We start from the raw sequence: 17,592 nt of genomic DNA, 5'->3' as shown, positions 1-17,592 counted from the left end.
TGCTAAAAGGAGGTACTGAATACTTCAGCAGCCCTTTGCAAGAGTCCTAAAAATCAGCTCCTGGTATGGGGGAAAAGAATAAAAGAAGGCTAAGGGGTTAAGTGGTCATGGACCAGGAATAGTACTGGCAGGTGCTTTACATTCTTCTCCATAGGAGCAGTTTCAGCTTTTCCTAACCAGACAGTGCCAATCATGTCAAATTATCACAATGAGTAAAACATAAGCAGACATCCACTCAGGAACAGGCAGCAAGCTTAGTATTCTTTTCAAGTACGACTTATGAGCTACATCTACGAAGTAGTAGGGAAGAAAGTAGTGTGTGTTTGTCTTGTAATTAAGGAAACAGAAAATCCTGTAGCAACCTACTGCTGCAGCAGCTCTCATACTGTTATATACAACACCTCTTGTTATTAAAATCTGAATAAAAAGTTAAGTGTGCTGGGGCACAGTCCTGTGGTTGGAACCATGGAGTAAGAACACAAGAAAAGAATTCTTATCACACTCAGAATCGCACAGAGTTTCTAGGTTGGAAGAGACCTCAAGATCATTGAGTCCAACCTCTGACCTAACGTTAACAGTCCCCACTAGATATCACAGTTTGACTATTCACGACAAAAAACAAACCCCACTAAAAGGTAAGTCTGTTATCTTTGTTTTAAGTTTGATTCTAGAGAAGGGTAGGAATGAAAAAGACTTTCACACCCATTTGACAGAAGCCAACATCAACTGTCGTGAGATGTTCATCACTTTGGCCAAACAATGCCTACCCTGAAGTAGCTAAGGTCACAAAAATGAATCAGGACTCATTTTCAAAAACAGTGAAATCCACATTAGCAAAAGATAAGCTCACCATAGGGTGACTAATCAAAAGATGTGAAGCAATTTCACTTGCAAAATAATGACCGAACACAACATACTGTAATGAAGAAACCCAAAAGCCACTACAAATATCTGCTGTTCAAAACTAGCTGACAGTTCTTCTCTACCAGGAAGAACACTGAACATCCGTCTAACAATGCCTGTGAGAAGCAAGGAAAAACAACTCCAGTTTGAGCTGAAACATCAGAGAGCAGCCAGGCGGGTAAGGAAGAACTACATTTCACAATGTGATTGCAGATTTCAGATACCTAATATTCTAAATAACCAACACAAGCCATTTTGGCACAAGTCATTTCAACACTTCTGATCTGAGAAACAAGGTCTCTCGTACACTCCAGTTCAACTACCTCAAAACAAGTTTTAAAATTTACGTCTCATACCAGGAAGCCTTGCCCAAATCAAACACACAATACTTGGGCAGTCACTCTTGTATTCCAAAGAGATGAATCACAGCATCAGTACCATTAGCCAACATGACAATATTCTTGCCAGGTGCTCTGGGGGAAAAAAAAGGCCTGTTCTTACCTAGAAATGGATAGAGTTAATTTCATCCTAGATGCTAATACTAATTCAGAAGGCTGGAAAAAAGAATGGCAGAATGGATGGGTAAGAGGCAGCAGGACTATGCTTTTGGCTGCCTATGCTCTCAGAGGAAGACAAACCTTGCTGCTTTTCCTTTTATCATGAAGTATGGCAGGCATGACTTTTTTCCCTTTTCATAAGGAAAATAATCTGATATTTGGTCTACTATCATATCTAGCATTAATCATAGTATCACAGAATCATTCAGCTTGGAAAAACCTCTAAGATCTCCCAATCCAACCCTTAACCTGGTACTGACAAGTCTGCCAATAAACCATGTTACTAAGTTCCAAATCTACATGTTTCTTGAAGACCTCCAAGCGTGGTGACTCAACCACTTCTCTGGGCAACCTATTTCAATGCCACAGAACTCTTTCAGTATAGGAGAAATTACTCCTAATATCCAACCTAAACCGCCCCTGGCGCAACTTGAGGCCATTTCCCCTTGTCTTATCACTTGGTGCTTGGGATAAGAGCCCAGTCCCCACCTTGTTACAGCCTCCTTTAAAGTAACTGTAAAGTACAATATGGTCTCCCCCGAGCCTCCTTTTCTCCAAGCTGAACCACCCCAGCCCCCTTGGCAGACCCTCGGACTTGTACTCTTGACCCTTCACCACCTTTGTTGCCCTTTGTTGGACGCACTCCAGCACCTCAATGCCCTTCTTGTAGTGAGGGGAACAAAACTGAACACAGTATTCAAGATGAAGCCTCAAAAAAGCCACGAATGAAAACTTCAAATACAAATTGAGCGTAACATCATTAGAAGACAACACTTTCAGAATGCAGACTGACATATTCAATCATTTCAATTACATGGTAAACCACTACACTTAACCATGAAATACCCTATCCAGTACTACTTTTACTCTTACTACTTTTTACTTAAGTTTTAAGTTTAGAACAATATCATAGATCTCACAAAGTGGCATTCTATCTGATTATATTATTGCTACAGTATCACCAGAAATAAAATTACTGACTTCTCTAGTGCCATTATAATATCCACAAAAATGGTATCAGACTAACACACTGACTACTGCATTTACCACAAAGTGCAGACAACAAACACTAGGGACGCTTCCAGCCATAACAATTGCTTTGTAGGTTTCTTTCAAGCAGGTAAAAAGAAATGAAGTCAGAATAAAGTCCCTGACTGTACTATTGCTGGGACATGAAGAGACACTGGGGAAACTCAACAACATAAAACTTTAACGCTAATAAGAGGGTAATGATGCAACTCTATTATTGTAATGTTTCTCTATACCATACTTCATAAATGTATAAGCAAAGACAAAAACAGGTAAAGCATGCAAAATGCCTTAACAGAAAGATCATTTCTCTATCCTAGCATAAACCAGAAAAAGTCACAAATTACATCTACTGAACACAGGACTACTTTGTGTTTTCTTCTGAAAACACAGAGGAGTGAAAGACTTCCTGTATTTTCAAATGTATAAAAGATATTATAAAACTAGGAAAAGGGAATATTTAAGAAGTAGGTAGTATAAAAATATGCCTTCATTCTGGGCTTACCTGAATTCCCTACAGAGGAGAGGATATATAAGGCGTTTATATGCATCCTCTACTGAGTTTCGTAGTATCCTCATTAATTCTGGTTTTAAAAATTGTTTTGGTCTCCATCTGCGTAAGAACAGAAAAACAAAATCAAAAAATGCTTTAAACACATATACAAAAACTCAAATAAAAAGGAGATTGTACTCCCAAGGAGAAGGGAGGAGGGAGACACTCAGGTATATTATGCTCAAATAGAAGTAAGACTGAATATTTTCTTTTACAGTCCAACTATTTTGGTTTTCATTGCTTTTAAAAATACTGATAACATCCATGCTTTCCTTCATTCAGTGTATTTTTCACATGCCTGGGTCTCTAACTACAAAGTGATTAGATAGATAGATATGTTAAAATGTCTGGATAATTTTTTAAGGCAAAAAACAGGACTGAATTTCACTTTTGACTTTGCTTTGTTTACTTGCACTCACTCAGAAATGCTAAGAATCCTCAACTGACTGCTCCTACCCAGACAGCTTTTCAGTTGTTTAAGCAGACTCTACAATTTCCCAAGACAGCTTTTCTTTTTCTAAGTATCTGTGTACATAATAGCTGAGAAATGTGTGATCAAGTCAACACTATATCAATGTATAGACATGGGAGCAGAATTAAGCTTACCACTTAGTTTTACAACTTCCAGAGTTTTCAGTGCTTAGCCACATGACCTCATCAACCCTTTGCTAACAGCTTTTACAAATAGTTCTACTATACTTATTTGTAACTAGAGACTTTTTACATATGCATATAAAACCACCCTAAGTTTAAATCCACTTATTGCCATCCATTTCTATAAACATGAAATTTGTACAGGTGGCAAGTATGACTTTACATTACCCCCAAAAAGTATCCTCAGTGCAAACAGGAATGAATTTGGAAATGTGGCAGCTGTTGCACCCTGCCGTTTCATCCACTAATGCTAGACAGTAAATCTTTTATCTGTAAATTGGTTATCACAGCAGACGTTTTTATTATCTACCTATACACAAGTAAAAATGATTCAAGCAACATTCTATTAGAAATCCTAAAATTGCTGCAAAAGAAAAAACAGCCAAATACTAAGTTCAATTCATAGTAAATACTGTTTCCATCATTCCAGTACTTTGTGAGGAAAGAGGAAAATCCACTTTTATGCAAAAAGTATAAACATATGTATATAAAGATCAAAGTCCAGTTAACCTTTCCTCTAACAACAGATTCTTCTCAATTATTTAATCAAGAACTGACTTCTAAAGCCCTTTAAATGAAGCCCTATTTAGAGAACCTCCATATACATAATACCTTCTTACTCCGCTCATCAGCTCTATTACGTGCACGTGCTCCCAACTAGGATCACCATAAGCATAAATGGCTTAGACCACTAATACACCTCAAAGGGTAAACCCCATCAATGCTCACATAGTCCACATTAAGAACCACTCATATCAACTAATAACCGTTCCAGGAAGAGCTTTTAGAAGAGCGCATCTAGGCTTTTAGACCTGAAGCACAAAGAGCAGAGTTTTGTTTTTCCTCCAAGACACTACATGAAACTTGTACCAAATTGGCAACCACACATAAACCATGCCTTTAAAGCCTTGTACCATGGCCTTTACACAGTATTTGAGAATTTTGTCTAGAAACTGACAAAAAAGATTATCAGACGCTGAACTTCATTTTCAAGGATGCAATCCCACTTTGAAACAAATTCACACCCCTTCCAAAGGGAGAACTCCACCACACCTTTACGCACAAAGCCAGCTAAGCAGCCCCTCTTCTGGCTGTTTCTCGTTGTTCCTTTCCCCATGTCCCACGTCACAATTAAATCTTCAGGACCTTAACAGTTGTAATGTTAATGAAGCTATGTACGCTGTCAAACTACAGAAATCCCATGTTCTGATAAAGAAGTACATTCCATAGAGTCAAGTGTAACGATACTCCTGAGATTTCAGTGCAATCCTAAATTTCAAGAAAATATAGATGCTACTACAGGCATAAAATATTCTGCATTTGCAAAGAAAAAACAGTATTTTCAGAGCATCTACACAGAGCTCAATATATTAATAAAGAGCTCTAGTCTTTCAAAGTCTTTTCACTTTCCATCCTGGTGGCATTTAATGCTGAAAAATTAACTTCAGAAGAACAAGTAAAAGGCAGTATATTTACTACTAATTCAATACGCAGTAGATGATACTGTCCTGTGGCTAGAACACTGGGCAGACTTTGTAGCAAGGTTGTGGTTATGGTTCTGCACCTGATTGTGTGTGTGACCTTCAGCAAATCAGTTAATGCCTCTGCAAAAGTTTGAACTCCTTGCCCTAAACAAGTGTTCTTAACTTTCTGCTCTATCCAGTAAATCAATGCAATGAAAATAATGCAATTACCACCGTTGGACCATTACTTCCAAGCTTGCAGAACAGAATACACATTGAGTAAGAAATATTTGCCAATTTGATAACAGTCGTCAATCAAATGAGGAAGATTAGAATCTGTGATAGACGTTAATGCATCAATATCTACTAAAATCATTCCTTCTGAAATTCTCTAGTGCTGGAGAAGTTGCCCTTAAATAGTAAAAAGCTATGAGTGTATGTAGCCTCAAAAATGCCAAGTATTAATATGTAGTTCCATTTCCAAGGTCAATATTCTTTTTATCTCAGGATGACTCACAAAAGTGTAATCAACCAAGAATATCTCAATTTACATCCCACTTTCATTTGTGTAGCAGTGACAAGCTGTTCCATTATCTGTGGCTCACAGTGCTTCCAAATTCTGTCACAGATGCAGTAAAAGCAAGACTGGTAGTTATTTTCTGCCTACAGAATATATGGGAGAGCGTGGGGGTGGGGAGGGTGTAAGAAAGATGGAAATTCCATTATATTTATTAAAATTAAACTTCAGTGTGTTTATTAATCCTGATACTTTACTGGAAAAAAAAGTGACTTCCTGTTAGTCCTAGATTAAATTATCTGGTGAAACAACATTTTAATTCTTTCACGGGCTCCCATGCTAGAAACAGAGCTGTGAATCTTCTACAGTGAAAATGTGCATTTTTACCACATTCTTTCTCGGACTCGGTATAGAAGAAAAATATTTGCTTTTATATATTGAAAAAGCCTTTTTTTTCCTCTGTCTTCTTTGCCCCATTTGGTAATTGAATTTTAAGGTGTTGTGAGTATATCTTAAAAACCTTTACCTCTGCAGTGCTAAATATCTCAGCCTGTTAAGAAAGATAAACCTGTCTTTTACATTCTGATTCTATGATTCTATGTGGAAGGCAGATGCACAGGGTTTGGACCACAATATTTTCCGATGGAGAGCATCAAGGTACAGTGCAGTTTCCAAGAAAAAGAGTGACAGAGATACCGCACAAAATATATTTAACCAAAACTTCTGTAAAAAAGCCCTCCAAATTATGCAATACGAAACGGGTCTCATTACAAGCGAAAAAAAAGAAACTTGTCAGAGCAAATTGATAAGAAATAGGAGAATCATCCAAAATTTTCTGACTTAAGCAGAGATCATAACACAAGAATCAGGTCACATAATATTTGAGAATTATGGATTGAACACAACCACTTTTAGGTTGTCTATTAAATCCAGTACATTTTTTTAGCCATGTCAATGAACAAAATTCCTGACACATGCAGATTTCAAAGTTGCATCCTTTATTGATTTAAAATCTGAGGCAGCAGTCTTTAATCACTGCAATCAGGCATATAAAGTTATTTTTCGTAAGTTGGAAGTACATTCCATTGTATTCTGCAAATTTCTTTTGCTGAAGACTACAGATGTGATGCATATTTCAAATTGAAAATACATTCACCTTTCATTATGTCTTCGCTTTTTTTTTTTTTTTTTTAAAGAATTCAATTGCTTGAAGAACGGAGCCAGAATTTCCCAGAAACGGCCAAAGGCATGTTCTTTTTTGTGTAATGCCACAGCAGTGGGAAATGTAGAGTAAGAAGTATCCATTTAATAGCTTCGTCTAATATGCATTTGCTTAAATTGTTCTCTTAATGTAACAAGACATGTGAGGTATATTTCAGTATGTAGGTGTCTACAGGAAAAAAAAAAAAAAAAAAAAAATACTTCCATAAGAACATGTATCCATGCAGACCTTTCATTGACACACCACCAACAGAATTCATTCTTCACCCCGTCAGGAATGTTGACCTTCACTGTCAGGATCTTCAGATTTTCCCCTCGGTTAATGGCCAGAATCTGAGTGCAAACATAAATGGCAGAGACAGATGACACACAAAATATCCAAAAGATAAACTTATCAACATTTGTGTACGCGCTTGCTTGACATTCTGTAGCAAATCATGATGGTGGTACAGTAAATCAGTTCACAAAGTAATAGGTTGTACAGATAACATCCACAATTTAAACACAGATTAAATCACACCATGGCATAACAAAGCATACATTTTTCACTGAGTCTGCAATCCCAAGATTCAGTTTTATCTTAAATACACTTACAACACAAGTCAGCATGAATTTAGTTGGTTGGGTAATTTTATAAGCCAAATGAAAACTCAAGAAATTAATTGAAAAATGAGTACAATCAGAGCTAGAGATCACAAAGGGAAAAAGTTAGTCCTTCATTTTGTTTCCCAAGAGCAATCAAATTTAAAATTAATTGTAAATCAGAGCTTGTGACACAAAGGCAGTCAGCTCAGTATGATGAATTTTCAGTTATTCACACCTAGTTCATAAACAGCTGAAAATATTGTAGTTGCACTCTTTAATGAACACTGCAGTCTATAACGTATGCACTTTTCTGGCAGTCTTGTGTACACAGCCGCATATTCATGATCTAAACATAAATCTCGCTGTAGAAGTGCTATCTGCATGCAGTCTTATTTTAATTGGAAGTCTGATTTCCCCTTTAAAGACAGGATGACAACGCAAGTGGTGGATACTGGAGGGTACCAGTGGACATTTCCTAGTCTGATCTCACTCTGAAGATGAGGAATGGTCACCTGAAAGGGACCTTATAATTTTAGTAAAGAAACTCACCAAGGTATTTTAGATACAAAGTAACACTTAGAAGAAGCTACAAATAAAACACATTTTTAGAGTTCCTTTTCCCTTCCAAAATACTTTAAAGTGCAAAAATAAAAAATAAAAAATCCGCTAGAAGTTGACATTCTTGTATTACTACACATGTTGCTGTACGTAGCAGGCCCTAAGCACTGTCACAACAGAGCATTCCGTGTCAATCATGAACTTTAATTCAATCACTAGCTAACTCAGACATGTCACATATGTTAAATACAATGGTTTAAAATGACTCCAGGACATACTACCAATTTATATTCCTCAGCCCTACTGCTCCTGTGACATACCAGGCCTGACATATCATTGAACAACAAAGCTAATAATAAAGATTGCATGTGAAATATTATAGCATCTGGTACCTTGACTGCCAAAGCAAATGTTTTCATGTAGAGATTAGAAAGACACATTTTAACAAATCAAATGCTTTCATGTTTATTCTGATTTTATTTTTAAAAAGAGAGAAAAGCTAAATGTCAAGCTAAAACGAAATCAAAATGATGCTCAGGACAAAGAATGCATCTGATAGAATTATAATGTCATCATTCACCATGCTGTTAGCGGGGTCAAGATTTGCATCACATTTTCCACAGGCGCTCCGTCTGTGGAACGTGTCAGTCACCTCAACTTAAACCAGCTGCACTGCACTAGCTAATATTTTTTCTACTTTTTTATTCTGAAAAAAATCTGCCTCTCCTGTTTGAAGTGAGGTCCGTTCAGAGAACCACTATCATCTAGGAAATGCTCAATGAGGAACGCAATTAGTCAATTTATCTTCTTAAAATAATGAAGATTAATCTATTTAATTAACATTCAGATACAGCTATTCTAGACAAAGTAATCTTTCAGTTCTGGAGAAAAGACTGCTTTTATGCTAGACATGAACAGATCCAGTGGAAGGGTTAAGAGCAAAAAAATAAAATACAGATGGTTAAAAGAAAGCAAGAACAATTATTTAATCTAGTCACAAAATGCATAACAAACCTAATTCTGCTTATCACAAAAATGCAACATCCTTTCTATTTCACAGCTCTCCTCTGTGCCCCAGATTTGCTCAGATTCACTAAGTTTTGTATATTTTACCAAGGACTTTAATTTCCAATTATTTTTTAAGTATGAGATTGAAACAGAGCATTTGCCACAAACATTATACTTCATGAATAAATCCTTTTCCTCCCACCAATTCAGTCTTCTACAAATAGAGGAAGGGAACCCAAAGCATATACAACTGCTGAACTAGTTACAATTAGTCAAAAAAAATAAAAAATAATCAAACACACTCCTGAAAGACTTCTGTTTTAGTTGTGGCAGCACTGGTATAGCTACCTAACTGTATCCTCAAAGAGCCCAGTTCTGTTCTCTCTGCTGCCAGGGAAAGGAACCGTGGATGAAACTCCTCATGATAGCAAGACATTCCAGCTGCAGGGACCTACAGCCATCCGACTGCGTCAAAATCTCGAGTCAGACTTCTTACACAAGTTCTTTCTTATCTCACATTCAGTATTTTAACTTTTTCAAGCAAAAAACATGGCTCCATCTCTCCCAGTGTCTTATCTCCATCATTCCACGGCATATCTCACCACACAGAATGATGCCTTTCAACAACACAGAAAACGCTGAACTACCACATACATAGCTTCAGCTACACACAGCTGTACAACTACAGGACCAAACTACAGCTTACTGAACACCACTCGACCTTACTTTAATACATTCTGCAAGTCACCCCCAAGGCTGCAAACGCTTTGGTCATAAAGACAGTTCATCCTCTTATAGGTAACACAAGAATCTACCTACAGCTTGTTCCCCTTAAACTCCGATAAAAAAAAAAAAAAAAAAGTTTTCTTTCCTTACTTCATCATCAAATCACAAAATAAAAAGAAAGGAACTAGAAAACTAACAAGCAAAAATAATCAGGAAATTGAACAAAATCTTTTTTTTAGAAAACAGGGAACTTAAATAGCAAACTGCATACATCAGAGATGATCATAAAATGTTTCTTTCTTGACTCGAAAAAACGAGCCCTGATGTACCCAGGGCCTTGAAACCTCAGTGAAGATCAAATGACTCCGACTTGAATATTTCCCTATTATGAATCTTAAATATGTTAGAATAGGCAATATGAGTGGTATTCAGGAAATGAAATACAAGTGAGAGTGCAGAGTCAACCTGTGATTACAAGAGCTTCACTGGAAAGCAGGGACAAAAAAAAAAAAAAAGAGAATTTAAAAAAAAAAAAAAAAAGAGAATTTAAAATTTAAAAGAGAATTCAAAAAAAAAAAAAAAAAAGAGAATTTAAGGTTCCTGATGAAAGGAGAAATAAATCAGAACTGCTTGAGTTTAACTTAACATCAAAAAGACATGAAAAGGACACATCCTAGATGACAAACAGTGCACGTGGGCAGAGTGCCAAGTAGGTTTGGAAAATCTGGTTTAGAGCCCTGGCTCTATCTGAGCAACAGTTTTCTTTATGTAAAACAGGGAAAATAACGATGCCTTGAACAAGAGGTAAATCATACCGTCATCCCAGAAAACATTCATATCACTCATATGCCCAATACACTTTGCATAGGTCAGCATTTCACATCTCTCAGTGCAGGAAAAGCTCAAGTCTTTGACTGCTGAAGTGTCCATTCAATAGAAGAGCAGCCAAACAAGAAGTAATTTAGTTTTTCACCTAACAGCATCCAGACTGGAAGGAAGGGTCGGAAGAGCATTTAAAGGTAACCCATATACATTGTGAAATTGTTTGAATAATAAATCCATTTAAAGAAGAAGAAAATCATTGATAAATTCAAAATATTGCATTGTTTTAAAATTGTAACATATAATAGATTATTCTGCTGTGGAATAAGGCAGACAAAGAATATTTCTGGATGAAAGCAGTTGACAATTTTGTTTTAACGCTACTTAACTATGACCAAACCAAGAAACAATTCAGTTTGCAACTAGTAATGAACCCAAGTAAAGGCGCTGACAAATGTACTGACTGCATCAAACTTTGATCTGTAGTAATGGGGGCAGCCTAACTATCAGGACATCAGCTTCTCAGACACCAGTAAATTGGCTTTGTCCCCCAGTTCTTTTCCCAGTCATGTGGAACTGGACTTGGGGCTTAGGATAACCTAAGATGTCTCATAAGGGAACACTGTTGACTTTCAGAACAAACCCATTTTCAAGGGTTCTGCAGAGCTTCTCTATCTATTCTCTATTTAGCACTTGCAGGGCAAGCAGGCGATCAGGCCCAGTCAGCATGGCTTTATGAAAGGCAGGTCATGCCTGACGAACCTGATCTCCTTCTATGACAGAGTGACGCGCTGGGTGGATGAGGGAAAGGCTGTGGATGTGGTCTACCTTGACTTCAGCAAGGCTTTTGACACCGTCTCCCACAGCATTCTCCTCAAGAAACTGGCTGCTCTTGGCTTGGACTGGCGCACGCTTCGTTGGGTTAGAAACTGGCTGGATAGCCGGGCCCAAAGAGTCGTGGTGAACGGAGTCAAGTCCAGTTGGAGGCCAGTCACTAGTGGCGTCCCCCAGGGCTCGGTGCTGGGGCCGGTCCTCTTTAATATCTTCATCGATGATCTGGACGAGGGCATCGAGTGCACCCTCAGTAAGTTCGCAGATGACACCAAGTTAGGTGCGTGTGTCGATCTGCTTGAGGGTAGGAAAGCTCTGCAGGAGGATCTGGATAGGCTGCACCGATGGGCTGAGGTCAACTGCATGAAGTTCAACAAGGCCAAGTGCCGGGTCCTGCACCTGGGGCACAATAACCCCAAGCAGAGCTACAGGCTGGGAGAGGAATGGTTGGAGAGCTGCCAGGCAGAGAAGGACCTGGGAGTGATGGTGGATAGTCGGCTGAATATGAGCCAGCAGTGTGCTCAGGTGGCCAAGAAGGCCAACGGCATCCTGGCTTGTATCAGGAACGGTGTGACCAGCAGGGCTAGGGAGGTGATCGTCCCCCTGTACTCAGCTCTGGTGAGGCCGCACCTCGAGTACTGTGTTCAGTTTTGGGCCCCTCGCTACAAGAAGGACATCGAGGTGCTTGAGCGGGTGCAGAGAAGGGCAACGAAGCTGGTGAGGGGCCTGGAGAACAAGTCCTACGAGGAGCGGCTGAGGGAGCTGGGCTTGTTCAGCCTGGAGAAGAGGAGGCTCAGGGGTGACCTTATCACACTCTACAGGTACCTTAAAGGGGGCTGTAGCGAGGTGGGGGTTGGCCTGTTCTCCCACGTGCCTGGTGACAGGACGAGGGGGAATGGGCTTAAGTTGAGCCAGGGGAGTTTTAGGTTAGATGTTAGGAAGAACTTCTTCACTGAAAGGGTTGTGAGGCACTGGAACAGGCTGCCCAGGGAAGTGGTGGAGTCACCATCCCTGGAGGTCTTTAAAAGACGTTTAGATGTAGAGCTTAGGGAAATGGTTTAGTGGGGACTGTTAGCGTTAGGTCAGAGGTTGGACTCGATGACCTTGAGGTCTCTTCCAACCTAGAAAATTCTGTGATTCTGTGATCTAGATTGTTTAACTTTTACGTGACACTGCTGCTGACAAGAGGTGCAATTGTGGATCATCTCCAGTTTTAATTTTCTGGATCCTTCCCCCTGATACTTCTCATCACTTTCACCTGACAAGCTTGATGCCAAATAGCTCTGAGCATTCTAGCCATAAGCACAGTCTGAGAGCTCTGTGCTGCAGCAAGCATCCAAAAGAAACAAAGAATAAGTTTATCCGAGTTTGCTACAAATACTTACACTCTAAACAAGCAACTTCCACAACTATGAAATATCCCATTCTCACTTCCACACAGACAATAAATTGTCACTTATCCTTTATCCCTCTCCTGATAAAACTTGTGCAATTGTCACTGGTGTAAGGAACTGAGGGCATGGCACTGACACTGAAAATAAGTCATACCAGCAATGAAATCTCTGATCCCTATGCCATTATAAATATTGCTTTAATGAGAATTAGTTAGACAATAGACATAGTGAAGATACAGTCCTCTATTTTGTTTGTTAGTGCAGAGATTAACATCTTTGACCTGTATTTGAAGAATGTGAAGTCTATTACATTTGGTAACTAAACTTCAAAAGTAAAGCTATCTGTGCTAATTACAATAGTAAGAAAAAGAAAAACAAAATTTGAAGGTATACCTGATGATGCTGAATATTTTTTATATTACAAGAAAACTCATGGTATAGCTGGAATTTATCAATATCTTTTTCATTTCCATTTTTGGATGACACTTTCGCCAAGGCTGACTGGATACAAATGTACCTTTGCTGACATCTGAATAAAAGAAACAAATGTTAATAGGCATTTTAGCATAAAACTTGCAAAAAGCTATTAATGCATATTAAATAAAAAACAATGTCTATCCAATGATAAATTATGTCAACTCTGTAATCAGTCACAGACCTACTACATACCTTAATGCAGAAACTGACCTTACATATACTGACTGAAACATACCAAGGGAAGAAATTCAATGAGTCCTCAGGAAATGCTGAACACAGACCTTCTCATGAAAGTGAAGGATAATCAAAAGCCACCACCTGGACTTCAGTTTGGTCAGTTATTAGTTCAACTTTACAAAACAAATTTTGAGAAGTTGCAGAGAATATTACAGGAGTAATTTATGTTATACAAACACAAAATCTCCTTTGAACCTACCCATCCTCAGAACTCATTTCTTGCTTTGAGCAACTAACACCCGTAAAATTTTTCATTATTTTTACAAGTAACAGGGATCCTAAATACAGCTTCCTGAATGCTCCTTGAGATTATTACACATTTAGATCCAAATTACAATTTAGATCAAAGAGAGGTATCTGTGAAGAACTGTGCATCCAATTAAAAAGCTTCTGGTGGTCAAAAAAAGGGGGGGGGGGATAGTGTGGTAATGACTGAACCTCCTTTACAAAACATCTCCTCCATTGAAATTATCACACGGCTGTGCTCTAGCATTTTGATAAAATTGGCCATTACAACAAACAGCAAACATAGGCCAACTAAACAGAACCAAACTGATTCAAACCAAACCATATGCTCCTAAGAAGGTATCTGTTATTTGATAATTGTGTTCTCTGTCCCAGATGGTATACAGCAAGGAGGGAAAAAAAAAAAAGCAAAAAGTAACAAGCAACTTTTACTCTGTTACATGAACCTCCCTGGACATGACAAATACCAGGAAGTCATTACATAAGGCAAGAAAATTTAAGTTCAGCTAACACAGTAGAAGGAACTCCTGCTTTAAGAATAGTCCATCAGCCTGTTGGAGTAGTAATGCCAATATTAACTGTCAATAAACGTAATTACATTGACTGATGTCAAGCACTAAATATTGGAGCAGCTGCTACAGCAGACATGCCTTTGAAAATCTGCAGCTTGAAAGAAGTGCATGGAGAGAAAAATTTTCCCTTCAAGTGATCTCTCTGTAACTGCAAGGGAGATCAGCTCTATACGGAACAGAGCCATGGATAATTTGTCAGTTCTGAGTAGTCACAGTATCTTGCTACACTCAGAGATTTCTCCTCCACTGATAACCAGATGGGCAGAAACGCTAAAGAATGTCTCCTGCACAAGTGAAGGAAGAGACGTAACAGTAGTACTGTTTTCAGATCATTAAAAATTGTGAATCTGCGTGATAAGAGACTGATTTTTACCATGTAACCTGGAGAAGTTTAGGAAGTAAAATTCAAACTTACAATTTCCTGATAAAGTCCAAGGTATCTTTATCCTTTGCAAAGATATCAGCTAGAATATGCTGTACTCCAGCCTCTACTTCCTGGATATTTGCAAGTCCTTAGGGGGAAAAAAAAATTAGTAACTATAAAAAAAAACTAATATGAAAAATTACACAACTGCATAAGCAATAAGAAAACATACACTAACTGAGAAAATTTGATGCAAGTTATCTATCAGATTTGCAGGTTTCACTGAAGAATTCTAGTTCACTGGATTTTTTTTAAACTATTCTTTCTTTCCAAAACATCTGTAACTGTTATATCTTTAGTAAATCTGAACTGATCAATGCAGTATCATAAATCAAAATAGCATTAAAATGGGAGAAAAGTAATATTTTTGTGAGTTTGGTGCTAACAGTTCTTGACATTTATGACAGATGAATTATTTACAATAGTAAAATTGGACATTCAAGTGTAATTTGTGAGATTGTAATAAAATGCATCAATTGCAGCAGAAATTTACACGTTTTGCTGACTGAGACAGAAACAGCCTAAAAACTTTGCTGGCAATCCTGTCCTTTCTCTGTGTAATACTTTTGTATTTCCCTGGCTATGTTGCAGGAGTTTGCATGGCAACAGTTCTGAGATAAGGGTAGACTCATCCTATCCCACAAAACACTGTTCAAACATTCAAACAGTGAAGTTGTAAAACATCTCCATAGACAAAGCATTACAGCGATCTGACAACAGAATCTTTCAGCTTTTAAAAAAGTGTTTAAATCTTGTATTTTAAAAATCAATCCATATAATTCTGCTTCTAGCAATGGTCAGTAGCAAATGCTTCAGAGCAAGAATCCTACAGTTGGCAGATGTGGGATTAACAGTCTAGCACAAAACACATTGTTTCTAACTCTACTGTCTGGTAGGCTGCACGTATGTTGAAAGAGCTTTTATAACACCATTTAGAAAAAATGCATAGCTCTGATAATTAATATTTTTACTGAATTCACAACCACTAGGGAGCTGAAAGCACCTTTCTTTCACTGTTGGATTACTGCACATGAAAAATTCAGTATTTGTCTTCTCAAAACCATTCGATTAAAAAAAAACAAACAAACAAATCTTAAAAAGATTTGATGAAAACTTTTCTGCACAACAAAACACTCACCACTTCAACAAAAACTCCCTCTGATCTCATACTGTATATAGGCTGTCAAACTGGCTTCCAAGTTGATAAAAGTGATCCAGTTTGTATATGGTTTCTGACGTGCCTTTCAAATTAAAATGATTATATAAACCCAACTATGTTATTTTTAGAACAAAAATGAAAATAAAGTATACTGATTTTAAAATCAGTAGTGTTTATACTGCAACAAATAGCACTGCCTTTTAAATGCACCCTAAATAATTTATGTTAACTTCCACCATGATTTTCTTTTGGCTCCTGAGACCAACAGAATAGTCAGATATGTGGTTGCAATAGACTGCTTTGTGACATTTTAAAAAGCAAAAACTAAATTATTTGGTAACTGATTCTCAATGCAAAGTTAGGATAATATTATAAACAATATATAATAAAATAGAATAACAACTGAAGTGGCAAGAGTAAGAATCACCCCCACGTGGGAGTTGAGCACTTATTACAAAAGTCAAAAAAGCAAGTGTTGGGGCAGGGAAAAACAAAAGCACTTCTCTATTTTAACACCATACAGAAGGTTGCAACAATCTTCGTATTTTATTGTCAGAGATTGCCCCCTACAGATTCACCCATAACTGCATTCACAAAGAAACACAGTTCTGCAGCCTATACATGAAACTATCAGATTGTTAAAGTTCCTGCTAAAATTTCAGCAATTACATCTTATCCAACCCCTACTGTCATCCAATAGCAAAAATTCTCCTGCTAATTCCAAGTCAGCAGAGCCAGATGTTATTAAAATATGCTGCAACGGATTAAATTTACTTAAATAAACAGTATGAATATAAACCTCTTCAATCTATATACAGTCTGTGTCAAATCTTCAGTTGACAGTTCAAATATGAGCAGAATCATAGAGAGGTTCAAGATATGTAGTACACTTCCTCCCTCTTTCCAGTAAATACAGACATGGACTATAACAACTCTGGACTTCTGTCTCTTGTATACCAGAATCATTGCTATTTACAACACACACACACACAAAATAAAATAAATTAAAAAAAAAGTACAAACAGGAAAGGTTGGAGAACTATGGCACTAAATTTGAATTCTATTGCACCTTGCTAAAAGAAGTGTGGAATTTAAAATAGTTTAAAAAATCTTCCAGCAACCTAAGGACAATTAAAATAATTCCCCTTTTCAAACACTAGAAATAAGACATTAGTGCTAATAGAAGCAAAGCACTTACCTTTGACATTGGGTCTGATGTAAGAAAAGAGATTGAGTTCCATAGGATTCTGCAGGAGAGAAAGAGCTGCAGGTTCTAATCCCAGCTGCTTGGCCCTCTGGGCTTTGGTACCTTTACTCCCAGTTTTATAAGGTGCAGACTTAAAAACAAACAAAAAATAGTTATTAAAAGGCAAGGAAATATTTCAGTCATGCTATGTACGTTATGCATGATTACACTTAAACTAAGGATGATCTAAAAAAATGACTAGTATACTGACCACATGGTCCAATTCTTCAAAAGTTCTGCAGTTTAATAATGCTGTGAATAGGCATCCTGATAGCTTCCCCTCTTTCTTCAACTTCTGTATCATTGTATGTGTCTTCTTTGCAACAGAACTAAAAACATAAGAGAGATATTAACAGTTACATTTCATGGTGGATTAAAAAGGATTTTTGTTTTGACCTTGTCTAGTGCAC

The 17,592-nt window shown here is 37.6% G+C and overlaps 1 protein-coding gene across 3 annotated transcripts in view; it reads right to left on the bottom strand.

The window, feature by feature from the left end:
• Positions 1 to 17,592, bottom strand: part of SRBD1 (S1 RNA binding domain 1) — a 131,761-nt gene that overhangs the window by 103,161 nt on the left and 11,008 nt on the right. For all 3 annotated transcript variants that reach the window (XM_032184794.1, XM_032184795.1, XM_032184796.1), the window contains exons 7-12: positions 17,394 to 17,511; positions 17,135 to 17,273; positions 14,769 to 14,865; positions 13,215 to 13,350; positions 7,127 to 7,230; positions 2,995 to 3,102 (exon numbers count right to left, since the gene is read on the bottom strand). In XM_032184794.1, coding sequence (XP_032040685.1) covers positions 2,995 to 3,102; positions 7,127 to 7,230; positions 13,215 to 13,350; positions 14,769 to 14,865; positions 17,135 to 17,273; positions 17,394 to 17,511 — 702 coding nt within the window. The remainder of the gene's footprint in view (positions 1 to 2,994; positions 3,103 to 7,126; positions 7,231 to 13,214; positions 13,351 to 14,768; positions 14,866 to 17,134; positions 17,274 to 17,393; positions 17,512 to 17,592) is intronic.

Source organism: Aythya fuligula, chromosome 3, assembly GCF_009819795.1.
Source record: "Aythya fuligula isolate bAytFul2 chromosome 3, bAytFul2.pri, whole genome shotgun sequence".
In the NCBI taxonomy this organism is placed as follows: domain Eukaryota; kingdom Metazoa; phylum Chordata; class Aves; order Anseriformes; family Anatidae; genus Aythya; species Aythya fuligula.
This window is presented reverse-complemented; position numbering and strand designations above follow the sequence as displayed.